The sequence below is a fragment of the Hemicordylus capensis genome, chromosome 2 (genome assembly GCF_027244095.1).
Source record: "Hemicordylus capensis ecotype Gifberg chromosome 2, rHemCap1.1.pri, whole genome shotgun sequence".
Taxonomy (NCBI): Eukaryota; Metazoa; Chordata; class Lepidosauria; order Squamata; family Cordylidae; genus Hemicordylus; species Hemicordylus capensis.
In genome coordinates this window covers 295,446,244-295,474,120 of record NC_069658.1, presented here as the reverse complement: position 1 = coordinate 295,474,120, position 27,877 = coordinate 295,446,244, and the positions used below count along the sequence as shown (strand labels likewise).

Sequence of the window (27,877 nt, the reverse complement as noted above, 5' to 3'; positions counted from 1 at the left end):
GTGGTCCCTCAAGTACCCCAGGCCTAAACCGTTAAGGGCTTTAAAGGTCAAAAACAACACCTTGAATTGGACCTTGAATTGATGCCCATGATGGCAATATTGATACAAGCATAAATATGCCAACGGCAGAACTGGAGGAAGGGTAGAAGGCTGCATTTTTAAAAGCCATGCACAGTAAGCATGCAAAGAGAGGTGAGTTTGAGCAGACTAATCCAACATAAAAATTGCATGATAGAGAGGATGAAGGAAGACTCTCAGCATCTTTAGCCTTGTTTTATCTTGCATTCCAGCAGAGAAGGGTCTTCTCTTGTACCCTTATTGCTTGTTCACTGTTGCTTGCTTCTTCACCACCTCAAGCCAATCATACAAGGATTGAGTGTGGGTGAATGAGCATTTCCTGCCATTATTCCAAACTACAAGCTATACAAGTGGGACTTGGAACAAAAAGTTGCAGGATTTCCTCAGCCCTGAAGAAAAGTGCCCTTGTCCAGCCAACTAGAAAAGGAGCCTTGTAGTGCTGTTCAGGTCTCTCAGTGGAGTGGGGAATGTTTCAGGAGGCGGAAAGCGGGGGCAACAATTCTCTTACAGAAATGCATGAGGCCTCCCCTGCTGCTCTGTATACAGTACTTCTAATCTTGGGGATCAGGTTGGGGCTTGCTGCCAATCCCGAATCCAAGCGTTATATTTCTGTATAGCGTGGGGTGTCATGTTTCTGGACAGTGGGCAAGTGAAAGCTGCAGGGTGGGCATGCATGCGTGCTTTCTGTCCTCCTGAAAGATCCCTGCATTGTGCAGTGAGGGGAGTTTTTGTGTCTGGGATCTCATAGCATGCATCCTCTCTTAATACAAAGTGTTAGGGACTAGACAGGTAAATTTTCTCCCTTCTCCTGCCATTCATTTCCTTTTGTTTTTTAACCTGACACCTTGACTTTCTGTTCCTTAGCTTTTCTTACCTACTTAGTCTGCCCAACTTCTAGTTTCCTTTAGCCGCCCCCACTCCCAGACTGGAAATGAGAGCTTCCTGTAGAAAACAATAGACACATCCAGAATTTTTCATAGCTCTGGTTGGGAAGCAGCAGCAGGTCCCCTCCCACCCACAAAAGGTAACAGCAAAGACAGAGGTTACCCCTCTCCTCAACCAACAACACACACACACACACACCCGTCTTTGGAATGTTTTCCCAGAAGGTCTTCATCAGTTTGCCTCTTTGCTTGGCTTAAAAACAAACCGCTTTAAAAACCTTCATTTTTAAAGATGCTTTTAAAGACTGGCTGTGATTGTCATCCAGTTTTAATCTTGGCTGCTTCTCTTCTTGTCTTATATTATCTGTTGTGTCTGTTATTGTGTGTTAAGGTTATTCATTGTATTTGATTTGATTTTTAGTTGCTTTATCGTGGATTTTGTGTTTCATGTTTTTATTTTAAGCCTCTCCAAGCAGGGGCGGGCCACGGGATAGAAATAACCTTTCATTAGATCCCAGGAGCACGTTAAGGGCTTTTAATACACCTTTTTTCTTGTAAATTTGTAAATTAAAAGAAATTTACTTCTGCATACCTTGGGAGTCTCCTGCAAACATGTAAAACACTGCTATCATATTTTGGAATGAGTTTGCTTTGCTTCTAAACTGACCATCTAAGTACTTGACCATCCCAGTTCACTATTCGTACATATGATTCCTTATGGGTCTTTTCTCCAAACAGCCTTGCAGCTGAAATCTCCACATAGGTATATCCTCCAACATTTCACAGATGAATTTGAAAATGAGACATTTATGTTCATAAGTGAGTGGGGCTGGGGCAGAGACAGGCAGCCTAGCTGCATGCTCTGATAGAAAATGGTGGGGTCCAACTTAGTTCAGATTCAAATGCGCCACATTCGTAGGCTCTGTGTGTGTGTGTGTGTGTGTATTCTCTCCCTCTCTCTCCCCCTCCCTCTCTCTCATATGCTAATTCATGGCATAGAATTCTTAAGCAGAATTTATTTATATTGACTGATTGATTGTTAAATTTATAAACCTTTTTTAACCTTTCATTAAAACAATCCCAAGGCAGTTCACAGCAAAGTTAAACAAGATTGTAAAAAAGACAAAATTAAAATATTAAGCTAAAAATATTTTTTTAAATCTGATTAAAAATTTAAAACTCAAGCATAAAAGCAATACAAAGTACAAAGAGCAGCAGCAGAGACAATAATATAAAAGCCTGGGTAAAAAGCCACTACTTTAAGGAATGTGTCCTTGAGCATATCCAGAGTGCTTCTCTCAGCAGTGAGCAACTGCGGTCTTCCTTCTTCCATGGTTAGAATTTAGGAACAAATGAGCATATGGAGAGCCCTTGTTACTGCATTATGTTTTGTCCCCATACACTTGAAGCTAAGAAGCAGGGTTTACATACAGACTAGAGGCATATCTCCCATACAGATTAAAGTAACTGTTTCTATCTCCTTGGAAATACTAGTGCTATGTCCTGGAATATGGAGAGAAAAGTAACTCTGAGCATGTACAGAGTACCTTATCTTACAACGGATTAACTGCAATCTTCCACCTTCCCGCATACATACTGAATACTTAAAATTCAGTAACAGATTGCATTCAAAACCAGAGTTTTCATTACAGGGACTAGGCCCCCAAATCGTCCTCCCTTTAAAAGAGAGAGAGAGAATAAATGAAATAATCCACTGCTTCCCCCCCACCCCACTTCTCCTAATGCCCTACTTCTAGTAACCAAATTCACAAAATAGACGTGCTCTTTTCTGCTGTTCATAAAACCACTTACTAACACAGTGGAAGAAGACTTTTTGATTTAATGATCATATTTGGTGCACTTTACTCACTCCCTTTTATGTATTGATAAGGACACTAGATCAGTGTTTCTCAACCTTTTTGGAGTCAAGGACCGGTAAATTCTTCATGTGGAGTTTCAAGGACCGCTACATTCTTCGTGTGCAGTTTCCCGGACCAGCAGTTAGTAAAGGGGTTTCAAGTGTATCTATTATTACTATACTACAGGCGTGCACAACTCAAATTACCCCGTGGGCCAAAACTGACCATGACTTGGCTCATGGGGGCTGAGGTCAATTTTTAGGGTGCTGATTATTAAAGTAACACTTAATATCAATCAATTGATTAAATCAAATTAAAGTGAAATTAATTAAAATTAATTTAATCAAAATTTAACTTTTGAAGTTCTGGCAGGGCAAGATTAAATTAAATTAAAATAAAATGAACTGAATTAAAAATTCTAATAAAATAAATACAATATAATCTGTACAAAATACATAACAATAAAATGCATTGTTCTTCCTTTCCACCTCTGCCAAATCATCACACTTAATACGGAGCACTTCTAAGGAAAAAAATTAGAGAAGTTTTTCTCTTAATTTTTGATAAGAAGATTATACTATGATCCTTCACTACACAGGCTTTTATAAGAAGGAAAGAGGGGAGTGAGATGGGGAAAGAAAGAGGAAAAGAATAGGGCAGGCTTGGCTTGAGAAAGAATGGGGCAGGCTTGACTTGAGAGAGGGAGACAGAGGGATAGAAAAAGGAAAAGAGGATGAAGCAGGCTTGAAGGGTTGAAGGGAGATAGGGAGAGAAAGAAAGAGAAAAGGCTAGAAAAGAAAGAGATGGAAAAAGGAGACGTAGGCTTGGCTTGAGGAGTAGCTGCCTAATGAAATGCAAGATGCCTGGATTTGCCCAGGGCACCTCAAAAGGTGACTCATTTGGGCTGGGTTCAGGTTACCAAGAGAAAGTAAGAAACCTTTCCTTGGGGTCTAATTCCTTTGCAGACCAACCCAGTTACGGCTTGCCCACTGCTCTCTGTCCCTCTCCCTGGGCAAATGCATCGGGTTTCCATTGTTGGTGATTGCTGAACACCTGTACACCTGATTCCAGTCCCTTTTGTACGGCACACCTCGAGCTGACTTGAACCCATTGATCCCAGACAGTGTGCTCACTTTGGCAATAAACTAAATGCTGGGGAGCAAATGCCAGCTCGTCCACGGATCCATTTGTTCTGCAAACTGCGAGTGAGCACTGGATTATCACTTGCCTCAGAGGTGGCCGATGGAGGTTCCTAACCCTACACCCGCTGTAATTCCTAGTAAGTAATAGCCTCACAGTAAAAGAACCAGGGTTGCTATGAACCAAGCTGAGCCTGCAGCTTGGAGTCTTAGAAATGTCGCTTGTCCCAGTCAGTTGCCAACACTCTTGTCACAACCTGTGGGAGCATCAGCTGCTCCCTAGGCTAGGAAAACAAGGTTTGTACTGATGGAAAGAACCACCCCACCGCGCCGCACCTTGCTCTATTTGCCGCTTGCCTTCCCTTGCCACGAAACTGTGTGTATTTCTTAAAATTCCAATGCCGAGGGGATGGCTGGGGATGGCTGACAGGTAGGGGGTGAGCCAGTAGTCCTTCTACCCACCCCATCCCCCGCTGCGAACCTCTGTGTTATTGAAAATAAATGCTTCAAATACTAGCTGCTGCGCAGCTGAGGGGATAGCTTGGGGGGGGGGGAGCCAAAAAAACTCACCTTTAAATACCAGCCGCCACATGGCCGAGGGGATGGCTGCTGGGTGGGGGTTGAGTCAGTAGTCTTTCTACTCCTCCCCCCACCGCTGCTGCTGCAAACCTCTGTGTTATTAAAAAAAATTCTTCGAATACCAGCCGCCGTGCGGCCAAGGGGATGGCTGTGTGGGTGTGTGAGCCAGTAGTCCTTCCACATACACACACCCCGCCACCGGCGGCGGATACCAGAGCGACGCCGTGACCTGCTGTCTGGCCCGGCATCGCTTCCCAACTGCGCGGCATGCCTGCGCAGCACCTTGCAGTTGGAAAACTACGAGGCAGGCGTAGGCTCTAAAAAAGCCTACGCTTTTGCGCGTGCAAAAGACGACTGGGAGTTTTTTAGAGCAACAGCGGGGGAGGGGCGGCAGGGAGGTATGATTTTATAAAGTAGTGGGAAATCACCAAAAGTTACTTTGGACAAGATTAAAATGTCATTCTAGAATGCAATCTGTTTTAAAGATTATGTTCAAAGATATACATGCTTCAGGTTTGGCTCCATGCAGTGGGTCTGCAAGCTGCACTGTTCCTCCACTCTGAAGGGTGACGCAGATGCAGCTCTCATCACAAAGTTTAAATGTTTGGCTAAGACTGCACAGGATAAAGAGGCTCATATCAAAGGCAGATATGCTAGCTTCCCAAGAAGCTAACTTTCTCAGTTCTTTTCAGCAATGCAAGTGAGCTGAGAGGTACAAAGCACTATTTTATTATTTAACGTATTTCTGTACCGCCCAAAACTCAAGTCTCTGGGCGGTTTACAACAAAGCAAACAAACAGAAAAAGTTAAAACATTAGTTAAAATAAATGACAACAAAAATTAGAACACCAGTCAAAACAAAGTAAATTACACAGCAAGCTCAAATCATTTTTCATGTCTCTACTCTTAAGTTAAACATTTCAAAACCATTTTTCTCCCTGTGCCCTCAGAATGTTGTCAGAAGAGAAGGTATGGCAACTCTTTCAAACCTGTGCAAGGCCCATGTTGCCTGCCCTGGAAGAAAGCCTTACTACTTAATTCTAGGTGTGGAGGCTTGCTCAATGGTGAGGAATAAGCCTTCTGTAGATGATCATTTAAAGAGAATGGTGCAGTATGGCTTCTTGCTCTGTTATAAAATCTCTATCCATCAATATTTGCTCAGATGTACTTTTACAATGTTGCTAAATATCTTTTTTTTTAATTAGAAGCATTGTTAGGGATAGAATGGAATGATGTTAAGTGGATGCAATTAAAATTAAAAGACCAGATTATTGCGCCATTGGTTCCTTTCATATGCAGGCCTAAGTGCCAGCAGTTAGAAGCTTTTCCAAATATCATATGCGTGACCAAATATAAGCATTGGTGACAGTGAAGGTGGATATAATCAGTGTGCTTTTCCTCTCAACAGTAATAAACATTAATCTTAAATAACTTTTGCTTGGGTAGCTGTTCTCCTTTTCCTCCTTGCCTGCCTCCCTCCCTCTCTAGGTATGTATTTTGAGAACTTTGGTTGAAGAGCATTGAGAACTTTGGTTGACGAGTGGTATATAAATATTCGTAGTAGTAGAGGGTTTTTGTTGTTGCAACTGTGCTCAGTCTTCTGCTAGAAGAGAGTGAGACAGAATATCAAAGATGGCAAGAACTGCAGATCATAGATTTCCCTCACTGTTCAGTAACGCTTCTCTCCCCCGCCCTCAGGGAGAGACTGAAGCAGCCAGCACGCTATTTGTTTGCCCAGCCTGCATGTATAACAGAGCAGAGTACTTTGGTGGTTATCATGTGTATGCGCTTGCCTCTTAGTACAGAATGAGTAGCCCAACTGGCAGACACTGTTGCACTCTGCTGTGTTTCACCTATACAAGCACAGCAATGTACTATGGTTGCTTTTGCAATTACTTTCTTTGCCAAAAGACAGAAGTGCACTCAGATGGGGTGGGTCCTCTCTCTGGCAGTGGTAGGTCTGGTCAGTCAGTCATGCAATTTTGGTTGACACAATGAATAGGTGAGTTCGTGACAAGTCTATACTAGCTGATCTGGTGCAGACCATCTGTGCCAGACCATTCTGCACTTGGCTTTCCTCTCCTTCCCTGCCCGCCAGTGGCAGTTTCCCTTGCCGGCGTTTTCCTCCCCACGGGCTGGGCTGGGCTGCGGGAGCTTTCCCTCCCCGTCGGCTGACTCTCACGAGACCTGCTGCACATGGGATTAGCGACGGGTACATTTAGGATTTGTGTGTGTGTGTGTGTGTGTGTGTAAAGCTTGTTTATCACACTGCAGCAAGAAAATAGATAAAGTTTTTCCTACTCATACAGTAAACATTGATAAACTAGAATTAATGTACATTTGTTTATATCGGGGTATGTGTGTAGACTGGCAATAAAACCAATGGGTACTATGTATCTAATGTATTGAAGTGTTGCCTTCCAGTAAATTAATGCTTTTACATTAGGTGACCAGTATATAAAATCTGATAGCTGGTTTTTCCCTCGAATATGATCAGTGATAGCCATGTGAGGATGCTACAAATGCTTTGGATATAATCCAGTTGTTTAAGCACTTTTAGATCCAATGGATTTTAAAGGAGGAGATCAGTATGTGCTTAACATTATCATTGAAATCAGTGGGACTTAAATTTTGTCTTTGTCCTCTTGGTAGATAATAGCAAATATCCAGACTGAGAGCTGTGCATGGGGAGAAATTCTGCTTGCACATGGAGGAATGGCTAACTGTTGGTTATTGCCCCTTTTCACTTTACCTGTGCCTCCTAAAAATATGTCCCTGAAGTTGGGGGTGGAAGCAGGAACATAATTTTTGGAAGCACAAGCTGCTACAGAAAGGGGGGGGATTTATGAAAATCGCCCTCCCCCTCCATAAGTGGAAGCTCTCCCCATACACAGCTCTTGGTCTGGATGTCAGCTAGTGCTTACCCCCCACCCCCACGCCAGGCACATAATTATGGAGAGTTGAATAGTATAAAATTCATACAACTTGTTTATTGAGAAGATGACTTCTTGGATTATGCCACAGCTGTTTCAAAAGCTAATTCACTGAGTGGTTAAGAATGTGCTCCTTTCTTGGCAGTCTGGAGGCTTTTCAGTAAGGCAGCTTGTGCAAATCCTTGAATAGTGCAAACCTTTTATTCCTATTAACTTTATTATGGAGTATTGAGCTATATGAGTTTATTACATTAATAAAAGAATAATAAATTATACAGGTTTAATCATTAGGCTAAGAAACAGTTGTGCAAGTGGGATCAGTGAATATTTAAGACTACAGCTCAATCTGCTGATGCAGAAATTGGTTCCATTTCTGACAGCTTGAGAAGCTCCGCTGTAACTCATTTCACTAACTTGAGAGTGCAATTTCATATGCTACTTAAAATATGTGTCTTGGACTTGCTTGAGTGTGTGCTTTTTGGTTTTTGTTTTTAAATTAAAAAAAAATCCTCTTCATAATAGAGCTTATTAAAATCTTGAACTAAAGAGAATCCTGCTTGGCATGCCCTCCACACAACAAAAGTTATATTAAAAATAAAGAGAACACATGATGGATATATAGAGAAGAGTGCACAAGTCTGGCCCCCGCTCATGTCTATAAAATTGTCCACACTGACTGGGTAGTTTAAACTATCTGGGAATAAGGTGAGGAAGAAAGTTCAAAACAATGAATTTGGGGGTGGATGATTTCCTTTCTTGTCCCTTATCAACTGGTTTCTTGGATTACCCTGATGAGAAGAGGAGTAACCAGTAAATTTCTGTAGTATGTGATAGGCTTCCAACCTGCACGCAAATCTGCAGTAATTTAGAAAATTGCTATCCCTAGCCAATCATGGATAGCACTTAGTGGTGGACAACAGGCATGTTGTCATTACTGCTTACTAGTAGGTGCAGCCTGTGGTTGAGTGGGCAAGTCATATTGCGGAGGTAACGTTTGCAGAAACCACAATATTGGAGTTCTTGACTTAAACCCCACCCCACCCCTTCCCAAATGGCGTTAGGTTCCTTATCTAAACAATCACGTCTAGTGGTGAGAGTTGATGGAGCAGTTTGTGTGGGGATAGTGGCTATTTATACTTAAATCTCCCCACACGTCATCTGAGAAGTATGAGGAAGTGTACAGTTTCAGTAGCCCCACTTCTCAGCTGACATGCCAAGGAGGTTTAAAGAAGCCGCATAAGAGGCAAGAGTGGAGGGAGCAGCCTGCACCTCTAGTGCCGCTTATTTAAATCTCCCCATGTGCCAACTGAAAAGCAGGGAGAGTGGTTATTTAAACTATATAGCAGTTTAGTAAGCAGGGTAGAAAACCAGGAATACCTAAGGCAACATTTCTTAGGGAAGGAAACTCTGCTTTGGTGCTGCCACTGAGAAAATGTCATCACCCACCATACTTCAGACATTAGGAGGTACACAGAGAGTAGGGATCTCAGTGAACAGGTAGGCTCATGCCTAAGCAGGAGAAACTCCTGATTTGTTTCAGATATAGTGGGGGGTCTCTTTGAAGTGTCCTTATTAAAACTGAACATGACATTAGTATGTGGTGCTACATTTTCAGCCCTGTATTTGGGTCAGTTGACACACTGCATTTTGTTTCAACACATGTTATTTTATACATTAGGCTGAGTCCCTGGCAGGCTGTGAGGAGGGAGCATCTTGGCTTGCTGTATTGCAATGAGAAGTGCACTCCAGATTTTTCTTGCTATGGCAGAGGCTGGAAATATTTTTAGTGGGCTCTGTGACGCAGCTGAAGATTGTTCATGTGACAGAAGGCAATTCACTTGTTCGGAGTTGCAGTTTCTTTCTAGAACATCCACTCAGAGCTCTGCCAACATGCCTCGAGTGCCCCTGCTTTCATATTCTATTCATACTGCATTATCCGAGTAGAATTCGGTCTAACAAGGCTGGAGCAATGCTTAGCCTTGCTCTCTAGGACAGCATGTTCAAGCTAAGGGGAAACCTTGGGCTCAACTGCACGTTCTTTTGCCTGTTTCAGAGCCAGCATGGAAACCTCGCCATCCTCTTCTGATACAGTATGTCTTGTTATCCTCCCTTCAATTCTTGTTATCCTTTGCTGTATAGTTCTAGTGTGTGGGAGAGAAAGCTTGTTCAACATGCAAATGGGCAGCAAATATAAACATCCAGCATTGCTTCTGTTTGCTCTTAAAATACTGTTAGCTGCTATTCTGTAACTTTCTGTTGCAGAAATGCAGTATAGTCCTGGTTACCTCAAGTGGGTTAATGGGTACAGAATAAGCCTGAAGAAAAGGTGGATGTGAAACTTGTTAATGTAGCAGGCACAAAACATATTCATTACGTAGAAGGATCCAGATGTTTGAGGTTTGGATAAATGAGGACTTACTTTCTTCATAGTTGCCTTGTCTCTTGTGCAGGCCTACTTGGTTTCCTTTGGAACTGTAATGAGGAGACTATGACATGGTACATATACTGTATGTGTACATTGTGCTTCCTGTTGAGATAGTGTGGTTTATATGATGTCACTAAATGGTGTACTCTTGAAACTTCTTGATTTGCTTTTATGATGGAAGAATAATTAGGTATCATAAAGCTGTCCTTTTGATATGAAATGAAATGTAATACAAACTATTCTTGTCCTTTTTGTCCTCAGAGCCATTTGTAGTTAGGCAAAGTGATTCCCCCTGCCCCTTTCTTAGGACTTTGACATTAGGTTTTAGCACCAAACTAAAATTCAGTCCACATGAACATGTTAGATCTTCACAGAGGCAAAACACAGGTTTGTCTAACAGAAAATCCAAAGGAAAATCAAGTGAGTAGCATTAATACTTTAGGATTGCTTTAAAGCGGAATTTGCCTCTCCTATTTCAGTATAGTTTGAGTGTCGTAACAGTAATTGATATGTTGAGGGTGCTTCAAGAACATCTCATACTTGATGCTTTTAAGGCTTTTGTTTGTGAAAGCTGGAATCAAAATTCTCGAATAAACAAAATATGGTTAGTGGCTTTCCTACTCCGCTGAGATTAGGTATATTAATGTTCTTTGGAGTGTAATAGTTCTTATTAACAGAATAAGGATTCCACCGCCGCTACTCCAAAGAGACTAATGGTTAATCTTTTTATGGTAGCTTGGATTTACAGCATTTTTGTTTTGTTTTTTTCATTCAGATTCTTCTTTGATTCAACCATGCTGACACAATTTGTTTGCTCAGAGGTTATGAAAGGTCAGCTTGCTGTAGCATTGTGCAGCTTTAGCAGCGGCTAGCAGTTGTATCAGGAGATGCAAACGTAAGGGAGGAATAGAGGAGTAGTTGCCAATAAAAGATCCATAGGAATGAAAATGAGAGAATGACATACTGTATCTGGCCGCCTAGCTCTTGATCTCAGAACAGAGATGCTTTGTTGGGATAAAGAAAAGGAAAATAGCAAGAGCATTTAAAATATTTCCTTTCATTTGCGGAGGAATCTCTTTTTCTCCTTCCACTGATACATTGTCAGACTAGTTTGCAAAAGCCATTGCAGATTACAGAAGGACTGCAAAGGAGGAAGTTTTGGGCAAGGGGACCCAGCACAATGCAAATCTGTGGGGCAGCCACATCTGGAATAACATCTGCATTCAGACAATCCTCCATGGTTTGGAAGATCAGGCGTAAGCCCTGTGCTCTGTTAATGATACTGCTCCTGGGGAATTGGCAAACAGATCTGGCTACTTTTTGGGCTTGTGTTGGGGAACTAGCAGGTTTAGATGGAGCAGTTACTTTTGGAATAAATTTGTGCAAAAGCTTTGGTCTTGGAGATGATTGACATAGTTGAAGTTCAAAAATAGAATCAGATTTATTTTAGGGTTTGGGGGTACAGAAGAGAAATCTTGACTAGCAAGCAACACAGTGCTAATTAACAAAGCTAACCAGGCTAAAAATATTAATAGTACTAAATTGAAACTCACGAAGAGGCATCTTCGGTTGGGATCCAAATTAAATCCACTCCAGACTGACCAGATAAACAGTCTTGGAGAACAGCTTTAGATGTTAAGTTAGAGAGTGTGAAAGAGGGGAGCAGAGATTAGTATACCTCACATTCTTTCAGATGGGGTCAGTGTTCCCTCTAAGGCATGCGCATGTGCACACACTCACAAGTTTTTTTAATGTCCGCTCAGTTAATTTTAGATCCTGCTCAGGTTGAATCAGGAAGGCCCCTCTCTCAGATTAAAAAAAATAGAGAGAACAATGGATGGGGTGTGTGGACTCTTGTTGCTCGACGGATGTTGAGGGACCTCTTCTGGGACAGGCAGGAAGGCAAAATGCAAAAGCGGGGACCCGTGTGCCACTCACAGGTCAGAAAGCAAGTAAAAGTCCAAAGGAGGTCTGAACTCAGGAGACCAGTTTCTTGATGCAGGCAAGTGTGCTGAACAGATCGAGCCTGGGAGCAGGGCTGGTCTGGAGGCTTAAAGTGGGAAGGACACGAAAGCCCAGGAACAGCAAGATGGTAAAGCTGTTGCCCCAACACATGAACATGCATTGGGTGAATCCAGAGAAGAGAGACACTGTTTTGTGGTCTCTAGGGTTGAAATAGGCGGCATCTTGCCCAGAGTGCAAATGCTGACCAAACCTTAATGCTGAAAATGGTGATGTCAGTGTTAGACAAAAGGATACATTGTGTCCGGTTCGAATTTTGCTGTGTGTGTGCTCAACCAGCACAATGAGGTGAATAGGTTGAGAAACCTGTGCAGGATGGGGTGAAATGGGCTCGTCAGAGCTTATCTCATGGTCAGGAAGAACCTCAAGAACCTTGGAATGTTTTAACAAGTTGTTCCTCCCAGTCCTCAAGCCAGCCATTACACGTTTGTTAGAGAGATGAGCCTGTTACCTCTTACCTTATTGCTTCCTGAGAAGGTGATACGATAAACTTGAACTGATCCAGTGTGCCAACATAAGGGAGTATTTGCCCATTCTAGTTAGAAGAATAGCACTTAACTCGTGTCTGTTTTGGCTTCATCACCTGTGCTGCAATCAGGGGCAAGCAGAGGAATAGCCCTCCTACAGTCATGGGGCATACTTGACCTAGAGTTACCTTTGCCATGCTACTTGCCAAGTGACATACCCATGATCTCATGAATTCAGAGAGTCCAAAATGGAAACTACAAGTCTATAGCTCCAAATAAGGTGTACGGGTGCTTCCAAAAGCCCCCAAACAGGCTTTCTCTGTAACATTTCTTTCTCCCTCACATGCACTGCTCAATGCATTTGCTTTCCCTTCTGATCAAACCATAGTCTTCTGTTTTTATCTGACTGTGATAAACTATGGTTTGATCAAAACAGAAAGTAACATCTTAAGTTGCACAAGGCACCCCATTAAGTTCTATGAGACAAAGTAAACAGGTTGCTGTTTGCCAGGGTGTTGGGAGTTGCTCTCTTAACAAAATTGCAATCAGTAGGGTCAGGGGGCAGTTTGATCTGAAAATATGTATGTGCTGCCTTTCTGGTCCAACTAGTAGATCACTCAAGCTATAATAAAATACGTTATCAAAACAAGTCACTTAGGGTTTTGAAGGTCATCCGAACTTTAAATTGCACCTGGAAACGGATTGGTTGATAAGAACAGCCCTGCTGCACCAGGTCTCAAAGCCTATCTCATCCAACATCCTGTTTCACACAGTGGCCCACGAGATGCTGCTGAGAAGCCCACAGGCAAGAGGTGAGGGCATGCCTGCTCTCTCGTGCTGTTGCTCCCCTACAACCAGTGTATAGAGGCATCTTGCCTCTGAGACTGGAGGTGGTCTATAGCCACCGGACTAATAGCCATTGAAAGACCTGTTCTTCATGAATTTGTCAAAGCCCCTTTTAAAGCCATCCAACTAGTGGCCATCACCAAATCCTATGGCAAAGAATTCCATAGATTGATTATGCTCTGTGTGAAAGGACTTCCTTTTGTCAGACCTAAACTTCCCAGCCTTCAGTTTCATGGGATGATCCTGGGTTCTAGTGTTGTGAGAGAGGGAGAAAAAATTATGTCCACTCTCTACTCCATGCATAATTTTATAGACCTCTATCATGTCTCCCTATAGTTGCCTCTTTTCCAAACTAAAAAGCCCCAGATGCTGTAGCCTTGCTTCATAAGGAAGGTACCCCATGCCCCTGATCATCTCGGTTGCCCTCTTCTGCACCTTTTCCCAGTTCTACAATATCCTCCTTTAATATATGGTGACCAGAACTGTTTGCAGTGCTCCAGATATAGCCGCTCCATAGATTTTTATAAGGGCATTATAATATTCACCATTTTATTTTCAATCCCCTTCCTAATGATCCCTAGCATGGAATTGGCCTTTTTCACTGCTGCCACATCCCAAGATCTCTTTCCCATCCAGTCACCAACAGCTCAGACCCCATCACTGTATATATGGAGTTGGGGTGTTCTGCCCCAATATGCATCACTTTACACTTGGTAACATTGAACTGCATCTGCCATTTTGTTGCCCAATCCCCCAGATTGGAGAGAACCTTTTGGAGCTCCTCACAATCTGTTGTGGATTTCACTACCCTAAATAGTTGAATGTCATCTGCAAATTTGGCCCCTTCACTACTTACCTCAACTTCTAGATCATTTATGAACAAGTTAAAGTGCACTGATCCCAGTACAGATCAGTGTTCCCTCTAACAGGGATTCCCAGATGTTGTTCACTACAACTCCTGGCATCCCCAGCTGCAATGGCCTTTGGCTGGGGATTATGGGAGTTGTAGTCAACAACACCTGGGAATTCCTGTTAGAGGGAACACTGGTACAGATCCCTGAATTGCTCCATTGTGAAAATTGTCCATTTATTCCTTCCCGCTGTTTCCATATCTGGCCATGGTCTAGACCTTGACTAAGGTACTGCAGTTGGTTTAGTGATGTTCCAGAGTGGGGTCGAGGTAGCCAACCGGATATCTGTAAGGCTTGTCCTTGGCTAGACAGTTGAGTGAACTGAAGTTTTAAATGGACAAACTGCTCTTCTTGAGTTCCAGCTCATTTCATAAATATTAACTGGGTGAATATTAAGATTGGCTGACATGATGTGCAGCATAACATGAGTAGTTCTGCACCACCTGTACTGTTGCAGGCATCTCAAAGCACTGTTGTGCAAAAGCATACTTGCAGTAATATGAGCTGGGTGCAGAGCATCTGCGCCTCTAGTTCTCCCCTGTTCTCCCCCACAACCGGCACTCCTACCCCCGGCGGCAGCAGGGCACTCCTGCCTTTTGGCCAGCAAGCGGGCTGGGGAGGGAGGCAGCGCCACCCTCTCTGCCACCCGTCTTCTTGCCACTATCATCTCCTGTGCTGTGCTGCCCTCTCCACTGCCCGCCCACCACTATCGTCTCTCCCCTCACCCCGGTGCTCCTGTCTTGGCTGGCAGATGGGCCGGCAAGGGAGGGTATGCCGTCCTCTCCACTGCCCGCTGCCATCCCCGCCCGCCTTTGTTGTCATTGTTGTTGTCTTCTCCTCCCATCCCCATGCTCCTGCCTTTTGGCCAGCAGGCGAGCCAGAGAGGGAGGCTGCACTGCTCGCGAACGCTCATCCTTTTACCCATCCTTGCCTAGGCTGCCCTCTGACTATAGCAAAACATAATTTGTGAAAACAAACTTTGGAATGGCTTATAGAGTGCTGTTTTTGTTCTGCTATACTGGTACTCCCCAACCCCAAAGTGGAGGGCATTCTGAGCAGAAACACAATTGACAGGAAGGGAAGACTACTCCTGCCACTTTTCCACTTCTGGTTCCTTTCTCCAGAGGCTGTTTCTCAGTTTGGCACACTGTCTATATATAGTAAACTAAGCTAATATGTGTTTGAACTTCTGGTCTACTCTTTAGAATGCATTTAAGGAGTCTTCAGAATGCTGAGAATGCATTCCCAGTATATAGGGGTAATTTTATAAATAATTTTTAAAATTGTAAATGTTTAGTAGATAACAGATTGTCCTATAATCCATCATACTAAGATGCCGTAAATTTAGTCTTTTCTAGTAGAAGATACTGAATTTCACTAAATTGAATTGAATTATATGTGGCTTTCTAATAAGCTGCTGCTGCTATTTGTATACCACTTTTCAACAGAAGTTCTCAAAGCGGTTTATATATAAAAATAAAATTAGCAAGATGGTTTCTAGTAAGCATTTTCACCTTTGCTGATGTATCGACAGATGCTACTGTCACAAACAGCTAAACAGACAGTAACTTGAGACAGAAGGAACAAGTTGTTCTAGTAAGAACTAATCAGCCTTCTTTCCTTTCACTGTCTGTACAGCTGGACTAAATTGTGTTCAAATGAGGTCCACAAGTTAGCTCTTTCACCTCAAATATTCATGTGTCTGCCATCTTGGATTGGGGTGGATGGCATCACAAACTATGCCATTGAGGTGTCCCTATGTGTCCCTACAGCTGTACCAAATTTGGTTCAGATTGGTTAGGCGGTTCACAAGTTAGCCCACTTGCACCTCAGAAGTTTACGTGTCTGCCATCTTGGATCAGGGTGGATCACATCATCACAAACTATACCGTTGAGGTGCCCCTATGTGTCCCTACAATTGTACCCAGTTTGGTTCATATTGGTTCGGGCGTTGCAAAGTTGATAGTGAGGGACACATGGACACACACACAGAATGCCGGGTGATCTCATAAGCCTACTGGAAAGTAGACTAAAAATGTTTTCCCCTCTTTGCTCCTTATTAGTATGGGAATTAGCAAGGGTGTGGGGTTCTGGATTTGAAGTACATGAGTGTTGTTTTAAGCTCCAGATGCTCTTTTAAGGATTATTCAACCAACTTGCCATGTTTGGATCTTGCAATGCTTTCCCAGTTAATTGGCAACATAACCCTTTTAGGTTATATTTGGCAAACACAGGCTTTTCCTGTGGAACTTCACCACTCACAACCCATTTTGAAAAGATATTGGGTGAATCAGATCATGTTTCAGTCAGAAGTTTACCCGGTTTGGTTCATATTGGTTCAGGCATTGCAAAGTTGATAGTGGAGGACAAACGGACACACACACAAAATGCCGGGTGATCATTCTGTGTGTGTGTCTATGTCTCCCCATCCAGGCCTTGAATCTGGTCTGGAGCAGATTGAACTCTGTACACACCCCACTTCCTCTTTCCAAACTTAACCAGATGTAGCAGTGACAGGGAGGGCTAGCAGTTTCAAGCCCTAGATGCTGCCATGAGCTTTCATAGCCCCATCCAGGGTTGTTGGGTGCCACAGAGTTGTAATTCCCAAGATTCCCAGAATCCCTAGATAAAGCTGCACATACTTAGATCGTTTTCCATTTGGTCCCGTTCTCTGAAGGAATCAGAACTCCTAAATGCACTGGATCATAGAGGCACTGGAAGAACAGTCCTGTAATACCCAGTATCTACTTCAAAATCTTCATTTTTGGGGCCCCACCCCTCACTAATTGCTATACTCCCATAGGAGAGATCATCCTTAGACAGTTCCAGCATACTGGATATGATAAGCTTGATGCTGTCTGCCCTGAAGTAAGAAACATAAACTTTTCACAAAACAGCAACCATAAGTTTGAAAACTAGATTTCTTTTCATCAGTTTGACATTCAACTTTTGGAATTATCCTCTTTTCCTCTACTCTCCTGCTCTATGTTTATTCTATGTAACACTGTGTAAAGAAAAACAGTAGTCATACTCATTTGTGTCTCCTTACCCCAACTCCCAAACCACGTATTCTCTCAGAAAAAGTTTTCTTCCATTCATTGGTCCTTTCGCAGAGTTATATAAGGAGCCTGCTCTGAAGGGCCAAGCATTCCACAAATAGTTGCATTCTTTTATGTATGCATGCAAGTACTCCATACAGGAGCTCTGGCTTATACAGAAAAAAATCTCTTTATTTTAAGCAATCCTCTCTCATCCATTAGAAAGAGAGCCATAATAATTGAACTATTTAAGGAGCTAACAAAGGAAAATAACTAGAATTGTGTAAAATATTCTTGGGGACTAAAGAAACAGGTCACTGTCTGCAGGTGAACATCCTAATCTTTTCTCTCTCTCTCTTTTTTTTTTTTTTTGGTCTAGCTATGGTCACTGATCAAACAGCTTTAGTAAGAGTTCTAGTTGCTTTTTTAGCACTGCAAAACATATTTGGTCAGAAATGATAGTAGAATAGGGTGAGGGGTGTGAATTTGTGCAGTGATGGGCAATGACAGTTGTATCATACCAGTGTCAAGCTTCTAAAAAAATTATTGGTTCTATCCAACTTTTTAAAAAAATCAGATGAGGAAGCTGCATATTCAGGTTTGATTTGTACTGTTCTCGGTAACTCTGGGAAGAGCAATTGCATGCAGAAAGCTCTAAGTTCCCTCCCTGGCATCTCCAAGAGAGGCTGAGAGAGACTCCTGCCTGAAACCTTGGAGAAGCCACTGCCAGTCTGTACAGACAATACTGAGCTAGATGGTCCAATGGCCTGACTCGGTACATGGCAGCTTCCTATGTTCCTATGTTGTACTGTGCATACTTTAAAATGTTGGGCTAACTTATCCATTCTATTTGTGTTTACACATACTTTGGATAGATATATTGGTAGTGACTAGCAAGGCTTTGGAACAACTATGTTGTATATTATTCTAGCAACAATTGGTCCTAGAGGTAATTTACCTGTGATATATGCCTTGATAACTGGAAAGTTAGTTCAAAATATGTCCATCAGGTTAATCTTGTGAGAAAGTTGAAAGGAGCACATCACACCAATACTAAAATACTACACTGGTTCCCAGTGTTTTTTTCATGCAAAGTGCGCTTTTGAGCTTGTAAGCCTTGCATGACTTGTTCACAGGTAGTACTCAGCGGGGAAATGCTTGATTATCAAGCAAGAGGTTGCTGATTTGAATCCCCGCTGGTACACCTACATCGAGCAACAGCAACACAGGAAGATGCTGAAAGGCATCATCTCATACTGTGCGGGAGGAGGCAATGGTAAACCGCTCCTGTATTCTACCAAAGACAACCACGGGGCTCTGTGGTCGCCAGGAGACGAAACAGACTCGACAGCACACTTTACCTTTACCTTATACAAAAAGGTGTTTTTCTTACCACCATTGCTGCCACCCTATACATTGGATCTTCAGGAGAGAGCCTGCTTAGAATCCCTTTTTCTAATATCAGATCAGAGGGGACAAGGAGCAGCACTTTTCCAGCACCACCACCAGCATCCTTTTGAAAATCCTTTTCCAGAAAGTCCATCTACTCTAATTTCATCCTCACTTTCCAGAAATCCATCATGAGGTTTTATGTTTTGGATTGCTGTTTGAACAGACCTGTGTTGACTGCTCATATATTCTTAAGTTTTAAGGCTGGCATTTGGTGTTAACTGGCATTTGTTGTTAATCATTCATGGGTGTTTTTAGGATTCTTTTATTTGTTATAAGCCACCCTAACTTTGGTTTGTTTTTGTGAGATGCAAGTAAATTTTTGTAGATGGCTTAGTTACCAGTTTGTCTCCTGCTAGTCAATCGTAACTTCAATCTCTATACAAATACTTGTATTTGAATAATGGGATGAGTACAAATACTGGCTTTCAACTGCTATTGCAACTAACTGAGTACTAAATGAAAACATTAAACAATTGATTACTGATCAGATTCTGGGCATAATCTTCATTAAATATTGAATTTACTTTACAAATGCTACCAACTATTAGACAGATCAGGTGGTCTGTAGTATTCCACCAATGCTGCCATGGAATACATATTACTAAAGAGCTTAAAGAGCCATATTTTACAGTCTTGGTCACTGATGTCAAAGCTTGAGTGTTTAAAAACAGAAGCCCCAATGAGCATTCAACGAAAAGAACGATCAGTAGTTGGGTTATACACATGTGTGTGCGTGCGCGCACACTCTCTCAACACTCTTGTGTTTTACTATTGAAATATTTTATTATTTGTATCCAGACAATCTCAGTTTGTAATTTTCTAGAATCTTACATGTTGTAATCAATTAAAGAAAATTAAATTCCAGTGTTAACAAGTGTATTCCTGTAAAATCTGGTGTGTGAGGGTGTGTGTTGAGGGGAGTTCTGCATGGGTACTGTAAGATGAAGTCAACATGAGTGTTAGATGAGTGGTTTCAGGCACTGTGAGTTGAGCAGGCTTGCACGTGAGAAGAGGTGGTTTTTCATTTAATGAGAAGCCTGGGCTTCCACCTCTAGAGACCATTATGCCTCTGGCTGTTGCAGTGGAATCTGGTGGGGGGGAGAGAGAGAGAGAGAGAGAGATGAATAGTCTTGTATTGATAGCTTAGCAAGTCCTGCTACATCTATTTGAATACATGAAACAGAACAGTGTTTGAGGTTTCAGGGCATTGTGAAAGACATGGTAGAAATCTTACTTGAGGAGTTAAATATCACTTGGAAGACATGTTTACAATCTGCTCTGAGAGATTTTGTCAATTCAGCCTTCTCTGGTTCCCCTTTTATTCTTAGATTACTTAATTTCTGGTGAAAGCCTTGTTTCAACAAAGGCTCTATACTGTTCCCCTCTCCATTTTTCTAAACTAATTGGTTTCAAGCAGACTTGGAAAGGAGCCTTCCTTTGTTGTTGCAGTCATGAGTGTCCGGTCTCCAAAGTTTTTAAAGCCGTATGGGCTTTTTTTGCTTGATCCTCCTCCCTTCAATTTTCATTCCACTAAGCAGCTTCAGCTCCAGGAAGATTCACTGGAGACCAAGAGAAATGGCAATTAGTTGGACCCAATAATGTCACTAAATGTAATTAAGGATTCAGTAGCTGGAACCAGAGATAAGCTTTTGCTGTATACATGTTGATGTTGAAGCCTTCTAAAGTACTTCTGTCATGTAAAGCCTTATGAACACACTCATTCATATGACTCCAGAAACTGTCAACATTCTCTCTTGGCTTTTGGCATCTAAGAGTATTTGGTGGTGTCCTACCTTACAGGACTAATGCAACCTTCAGCTTATGGTTAAATTGTTTTTGTTGTGCTGAGTGTGTCATCTTATCTGTAAGAAAAAATAGAGGTAGAAGAAGGTAAAAGAGGGAGGTACACCAATGAAATGGCAGAGACCTGTACAAATGTACTTTCATAATGAAACCACACTTGGAATTTTGTTTATAATTAATATTGCATCAGAGCTTTTGAGTGAGGGAATAAGTCAATCAATCAGTTTTATTATGATCATAGATCATTGTGGGGGAAATCTGTGTGTGCATGTGTCTCTCTCTAATGCTTCATCTTCAGAGATGAGAAACAGAGTTTACCAAAAACTTGGAGATAAGCCTGTTGGAATAGGGTATTGCCCCTTTACTGGAGGTGAAACAGAACATAGCTGAGGTTTGTTATATTATTAGCAAGTTGTGTAAGCTTTGTTAGTCTAAATTTGGCACTCCCAAAAGCCATAGCTATTCAAATAAGGCTGTTTGCTCCGTCTTCTGTGTCTAATGAGGAAGAACTACATTATTGCAGCTTATACCTTATTATCTGCAAGCTTAATTTTGTTCTGAAGAAAGGTGTTTTGTGATACAAAAACAAAACACAGTTGCCATTAACCCCTGCGAATTGGGCAAAGAGACACCTTTTAAAAATGGAGACTCTTAGATTTAGCAGGGGAAGAGCAACTGTCTTTATCCAATCCAGCGTAGCATCCCTCCAGTGGCTGTAGCTGGTATCTCCCTTGTGTTTATTTTTAGATCGTGAACTTCTTTGGGACAAGGGACCATCTTCTCCTTTTTGTTAATTTTGTAACGTATCTATTCATATCAAAAATATTTACAGAAGTCACTAGATAAAAGGCGTCGCCCACATCTTTAGACAAAGGTGAGAAAGAAACCTACTTTCAGTAATGGAGAACAGCATATAAGAGTGAATCTGATTGTCAGCATTATAATTACTTTAACAAAACCCACTTATTTACAAATGTATCTACTGTATAGTCTTTGGCATTTTTATAAAAAGATAATTTAATTTAAATACAAATTTATACCATGCTTCCAGTAAATCAACAATCAAGTAATTTGAAAATAATCACCTCTACAATTTTTGTTCATATTATGAACCTTCTGTACATAAGCTTTACCCTTGATATGAATTTCCCACCTAAACCAAATGCTTCTAGTGTGGACCACAAGAATTGAAGCTCCTGTCTATCAAATGCTTTCTCTGCATCTAAATAATAGTATTTTTAGATGCAGAGAAAGCATTTTTCCTTGTTCTGTTTATTCCTATGTATTAGCATAATTAAACATCTGTTTGTTGCCAACTCATGACCGGGAATAAAACCAGATTGATGATTGTCAGTATATGATCTTTCCCCAATCCCTTGGCTAAAATTAACCAAATTTTAATATCTTGATTTTAATAATGCAATTGGTCTGTATTATTCTGGTACTTCTAAATCTTTGCCTGACTTGGCAATCACTATGATTTTAGATTCCTCCCAAGACTTTGGGAAGAATCCTTGACTTATACATGCATTTATTGTGTTTAAAAGGGGTGTCAGTAAAGTTTCTTGAAATTGTTTATAAAATCCAACTCGAAACCCATAAGGGCCAGGTGATTTATTCTTTAAATTCTTAAGTCTTGTAATCCCTCCATGGTTACAGGTGATTTTGTTAATGACAGATGTTCTGATGTAAACTGAGGTAAATTTAGCCTCGGATATAAAGGAGTCAATAGTTATGGAACAATTTGTTAGGGGGTGGCTAACAAATAAAGTTGTTGTTTCTTGTGATGGCTTACTTGAGGTGTAAAGATTCCTTTATTAAATTTGCCTATCTCCCTAGATATAGTTGCTAATTTTGTTTTGATATACTGTGTAAGAGATCATTCTTCTTTTCTTTCCTGAGGAAACCATTTTAGCCAGCATATTTCCTGGCTTGTTACTATGTTCAAGAAGCCGCTGCTTCATAAAGTTGTCTGAATTTCTAAGAGCAGCTTCCTGTAAGGTCTCCAATTGCTGCCTAGCTATACTACTAACTTATTCAAAACCATGGCTTCCCCTGCTATTTTCTGCTGTCTTTCTATTTTTTTTTTAATTGCAAGTAACTTCTGCTTCCTTTCTTTTTCCAACTCTGCCTGTATTTTAATAATGATACCTCTGTCTGCTTCCCCTGCATCCCAGTTTACTGCCCAATTAGAATCTGAGGGTATATTGGTCTCAATATACTCCTTTCATTCATCTTCTATTAATTTAATAACCCCTGGATCTCTTAACAAAAAAAGTATTCGTTCTCCATTGTTGTGAACCCCTGTTGTCCTTTAATTTCCTTATAAATACAACTGGGGCATGATCTGAATAAACTCCTGGGTAGATTTGTACTTAAGTTTTGGTTAGTATATTTGGTGTAGCCATGGAAGTCTATTTTAGAATAAAGTCCATGTGGAGTAAAAGGTATGATCTCTTATATTTGGATAGTAATGTTTCTATATATCTGTTAAACTATTCCTTTTAACTCCTTTTTAAAAAGGACTTTGGAAGTATTGCTGTTGAGACACTATGGTTACTTTTATCCAGAAATTTATTCTAAACTTCATTGAAATCTCCACCTAAAATACTGAATTCAGTGGGCTTCTTGATGACTCAAGACGCAAAGAGGGTAGAATTTGCATGTTTGTGGAATAGCTTCAGATCATGTAAATTTAATAGCAGTTGTGTCTGTGAAACTCAAATCTCGTAGAAGTTTCTCTTATATCACTGTATATCAACTGCAGGAGTCTGTTGATTAGGCTAGCATTACATTATTAAAATTAATACATAAAGTCCTCTTCAGCTTGTCACAGATATAAGAAGCTCAACTACACTCACTGCCATTTTTGTTTTATAGCAGGAGTTTTCAGAATGGATGGAACATGGGCTTGCCTAGGTATGCAAGGGCAGCTACTGGCTACTGGGGAGAATGAATTTCCCCCCCATTCCTCTGACTAAGCTCCTTGTTTCTGTCAAGAAGCAGGCTACTACTACATTTGTGCAATGCAGTAGACTGTGCTAAATTGGTATTAACATATTCATGAGGCAATAATAAATAATAATAAATTTGTCATAGCCAGTTTGAGACAGGGGTTCTTCCACAAGAACTGAAAGCATATTACGGTCCACTGCAACTATTTTTCCTTTCTTTACTGGCATGTGTTAAGTGAAGTATAAGCATTTTTTCCCTTTGCCTTGAGGCTCACTAGAGAAGTTTAAAACAAAACAAAACAAAAAACCCTATGTTAATAGTTGGATAATTGATTAACTTTAATCTTGTGGTTATCTTATGTGCATGTATCAGTAGAATTTGTAATCGCACACATGCATTCCCCCCCACCCCTTTCAAGGTATGTCACTGATAACATTGCAATTATTGTGTAACACTGAACTATGACCTTGCTTTCAAAACTTGTACCACTGGTAGTCTATCCTCACATTCCATTCAGCTCATGCCTCCAGAAACTGAGAAACCAGCTTTATCAGTACAGGACCAAAACTAAAGAAAATAAACATTTAGGATATACTGATGAATTCATGAGAGCCCAGGGATGGGTTGTGAATAAGAGGATTTTAGATGCTTCCTAAAAGGTTATAGTACCTCACTCAAGCTCTGCCCTGGTGAAGTTTGATTGACGTGACTTGCTGTTAGCATTGGTTGACTTGACTTGCTATGTGGTTGACTTGACTCTCTGAATCTCTGATATTTCAAATGCTATACTAATATTTCAATTCTACAACAAAGTAGCTACTACTTTCAAAACACATTTTAGTTAATTATAGACTAAAATGGTTGCCACCTAGCACCAATACATTTTAGCTGGCCTGGTGTCCAAAGCATTTTGAACCTGTGGAGGGAAGGGGCAAATCAAAGCTTGTTCAACGAGCATTAATTATATTACTCAAGATCAGAATTGGTAACATAGGAAATGGCCTTATACCAAGTCACATTGTTGGTGATTTGGCTCAGCATTTGTCTACACAGACTGAGAAGCCCAATATCTCTGTCTCAGTCCTATCTGGCCATGCTAGGGAGGGAACTCTGAATAGGAGTGTGCACGGAACTGCTCTGGGCGGTCCAGTTCGAGTCTGAACCAGTCTCAAACTGAACTGCCTGGTCCATGTAGCGGTTCTGCCAAACCAGCTGGTGGTTTGGTTCATGTCTAGAACTGCAGCCAAACTGGTTCAACCCCAGTTCTGTTGTAAATGGTTAGGGTGAAGCAATGTGGGTGAACCCTGTGGTGGTTAAAAAGGCTGAGCGGGGGGATAGGTGGGAGGTTAACTTAGCCATGGCGCAGCTCCTGTGGGGGCTGCTCTGCCAGGCCCTGCTTGCACACCCCACCCCACCCCCATCATCTGGGCTGACAAGTAAACCCCTGTAGGTTTCCTCCGCTTGCTTGTTAAGGGGAATCCTTACTGGATTCCCCTTTACAAGCACTAAATCCAGGGTCGAACTGGGTCTGGTTCAAATCAAACTGGTTTGCACATCCCTAGCTTGGAAGGTTCTGCATGAAAGCATGAAGATACTCTTCCCAGAGCTGCCCCATCCCCTGAGGGGGAACATCCTTACATGTAGTCTCCCATCCAAATTTAATTGACATTCAGTTCTGTAGCTTTAAATCCAAGTGGTGTTGATATTGCTTTAAAAAAAATCTTTGCTGAAAGAGAGGCATATACCATGTGTGAGCTCAGTGGAACTGTTCATTTGCATCAGTGATACTGGAGCACACAGGGCTGGTTGTTTGGGCAAATGGTCTGTTTATACAGTAAGTGCCAAAAGCTCTCTCAGTCTCGCAGATGTAGGGAGCAGAGTAGCCAGTCTGGGAGACAGCCCGGGCAGTACCTTGCACTGATCAGGGCATTGCGGGCGGGCCATGCGGCAATGTTTATGTGGTGCTGCTGTACCTGTGTGTGCTGTGAAAAGCATTTCTGTGAGCCTATTAAGGTGAGATCATCCAGAAAAGCATTGTAGCATCTTTATTTGGCTAGTCTTTTTAAAATCCCACTGACTTCATTAATAAGCAGTTCTCTTGGAAATATTTCCTCCTTGTGGGCATGGTTGTTGATAATCCTGTAGTTGTTTAACATCTGCACTTAAGTTGCAGATTAATCTTGTTAATCTTGATTATAAATAGCACATTCTTTTGTAAGAGATAAGATTAGTAAAATCAATGTCGGATGGATGTCTTGGTCAGGCAAATCTTTCAATGCAAATGCTTGCTTTGCTTTCTCAGCTGTACATTGTGCATTTCATAGGAGGCATAAACATACTGCATAATCATCCTTGGTACTGAACAGAGGAGTAGATATGGGCATATGCCTCTATCACTGAGAGAATGACATTCAGAATTTATTTATTTTTAAATCTAGCTTTTAAAAAAGCTGCCACACGTAGCGTTGCACCCCAACGTGTGTAGAAATAAGTCTGAGAAACACAAACCCCTCCCCCTTCCCCCTCAGCTTCCATATCAGTTAATGAAAACACTGAACTTGCCTCATGAAGAAAGTCAAAAATGCACATGTTTAAAGCACTGAAACTTCTGTTATCCTGCAAGTCCAATATACTAAGGGAGGTAGATAAAATGTTTCTCACAGTTTGATAACTTATATCGGAAGATAGTTGTCTTGGTTTATTTCCTGCCCTAGAGTACAGGATGCATATATTTATACCACTACCTATAGTTATTGCAATAAGATAAATTTATTTATGAGCAGAGGTGTGTTCTGAGTGAACTGTTTGCCTCAATGTGTTTGTCATTCTTAGTGGATAGAGCAGGCACCTCCAGTAGTACCGGTCAATGCATTTGGTTAAAATAAATACAGGTAGGCCTTGTCATCGGCAGCTACGGCACCTGCATTTTCGGGTATCTGCAGTTGAGCCATATGCACCCTATCTCAGCATGAATGGTTAAAGAAAGAGTTAAAATCTGTGTATGTAATAGGAGTAGCTGTAGAAATCCAAATGGGAAAAGGCAATGATTTTCAAATTTATTTATATTTCTGAGTTTCTAGCCATCTGGAAAAGAGTTGAGAGAGGCTCCAAGAATACCGGCCAGGCATATGCATCAATTTTGAGGTGTATATTCAGTCTTGGGAGAGAGTCTGATCCTCCTGATGCAGAGCCCCAAGACTGACTTGGGCTGCTTCTTGCCACACAGGGAATGTGGTAAAGACCTTGTGGTAGAGGTACTTCACATTAATCGGAGTTAACTGTAAAAACAAAAACCTTACACATCTCTTGCTGTCATCAACACATTTTTCATAGGGTCTGTAGGGAGGGTGAAGAGCTAGGCTTAGACCACTGTAGACTCTCATTTCATAATGCTGTATGACTTATATTATTATTTTATTATTATTATAATATTATAATATTATAATATTTGAGAGATATATTTTTAATATTTATATTCTGTTTCTCAACTGTAATTCCAAAGGTGGTTTATAAACTAGTTTAAAAGCAATGATATATAAAATAACCAACTCAAACAGGATTCCAAAATAAAAAGATAAGGCAGTTTTCAATGTTTGAACAGATAAAAACAGTTTGAAAACTGGTCCAGACAGTTTTTTAAAGGAGCAGAAGAAAGTCTAAGAAAGCCTATGCAAGCAAATATGTATTTAGCTGAAGTCTTTTAAATAGAACTATTTTTTGTTTGCTAAACAGTTGTTAAAATGTAAAAGGCAGGAAGGGTTCTGAGCTTTGAAACCCTACATTGGTGTTAAAAAAAAGTCATCTGTGCATACTTTGCTGCTGTGGTGGTCTCACAGAATCTCTCTCTCTCTCTCTCTCTCTCTCTCTCTCTCTCTCTCTCTCTCTCTCTCACACACACACACACACACACACACACACACACTTTTATCAAGATACGTATGTGCAGTCAATACTATTAAATGTAAAGCGTATTCAGCTTCATTAGTACAAGTCAGAATAGACTTCTGAATACAACCACTGTCAAGTTTTGCACAGTCATTTGGTTTATGTTTACATTTAAGGCAAAATAGAACTATCTGAGGTAATTAGAGAATTCTTCAGTTTTAAAATATTAGCAATGGCAGACTTAGAAGTAGTGTGTGTGTGTGTGTGTGTGTGTGTGTGTGTGTGTGTGTGTTTGGTTTTGTGTTTGTTTGTTAGTCTCATACCATATAGGTTGAATACTTTTGTCTCCTGCATCATAAAACCTATTTACCAGGTCAGAAGATGTGTAGTAACTAGTTCTCTAAGGCTTATTTTCAACATTATTGTGGAGGTGTCCAGCAACAATTCTTATGTGGTTAGGCTACATCACTTTCAGCTTCTAATGCTTGAGGATGTGGATAAGCTGCTTGGAATGGTGTGGCCTACCACCTGTCCTCTTGACCTTTGTCCAGCATGGCTTATACTATCTGGAAGAAAGAGGGGTTATTGTAGAAGGCCTGGT

General features: G+C 41.2%; 1 protein-coding gene across 9 annotated transcripts in view; it reads left to right on the top strand.

Moving 5' to 3' along the window:
• The window catches only part of TMCC1 (transmembrane and coiled-coil domain family 1), a 185,936-nt gene that overhangs the window by 85,996 nt on the left and 72,063 nt on the right, over positions 1 to 27,877 (top strand). Inside the window, exon 1 of one of the 9 annotated variants that reach the window (XM_053298252.1) lies at positions 9,437 to 9,562. The exons of the other annotated variants lie outside the window; for them this stretch is intronic. Within the exon in view, the coding sequence (XP_053154227.1) occupies positions 9,533 to 9,562 (30 nt within the window). The 5' untranslated portion in view covers positions 9,437 to 9,532. Of the gene's footprint in view, positions 1 to 9,436; positions 9,563 to 27,877 lie in introns of those variants that run through there. 9 annotated transcript variants of the gene reach the window in all.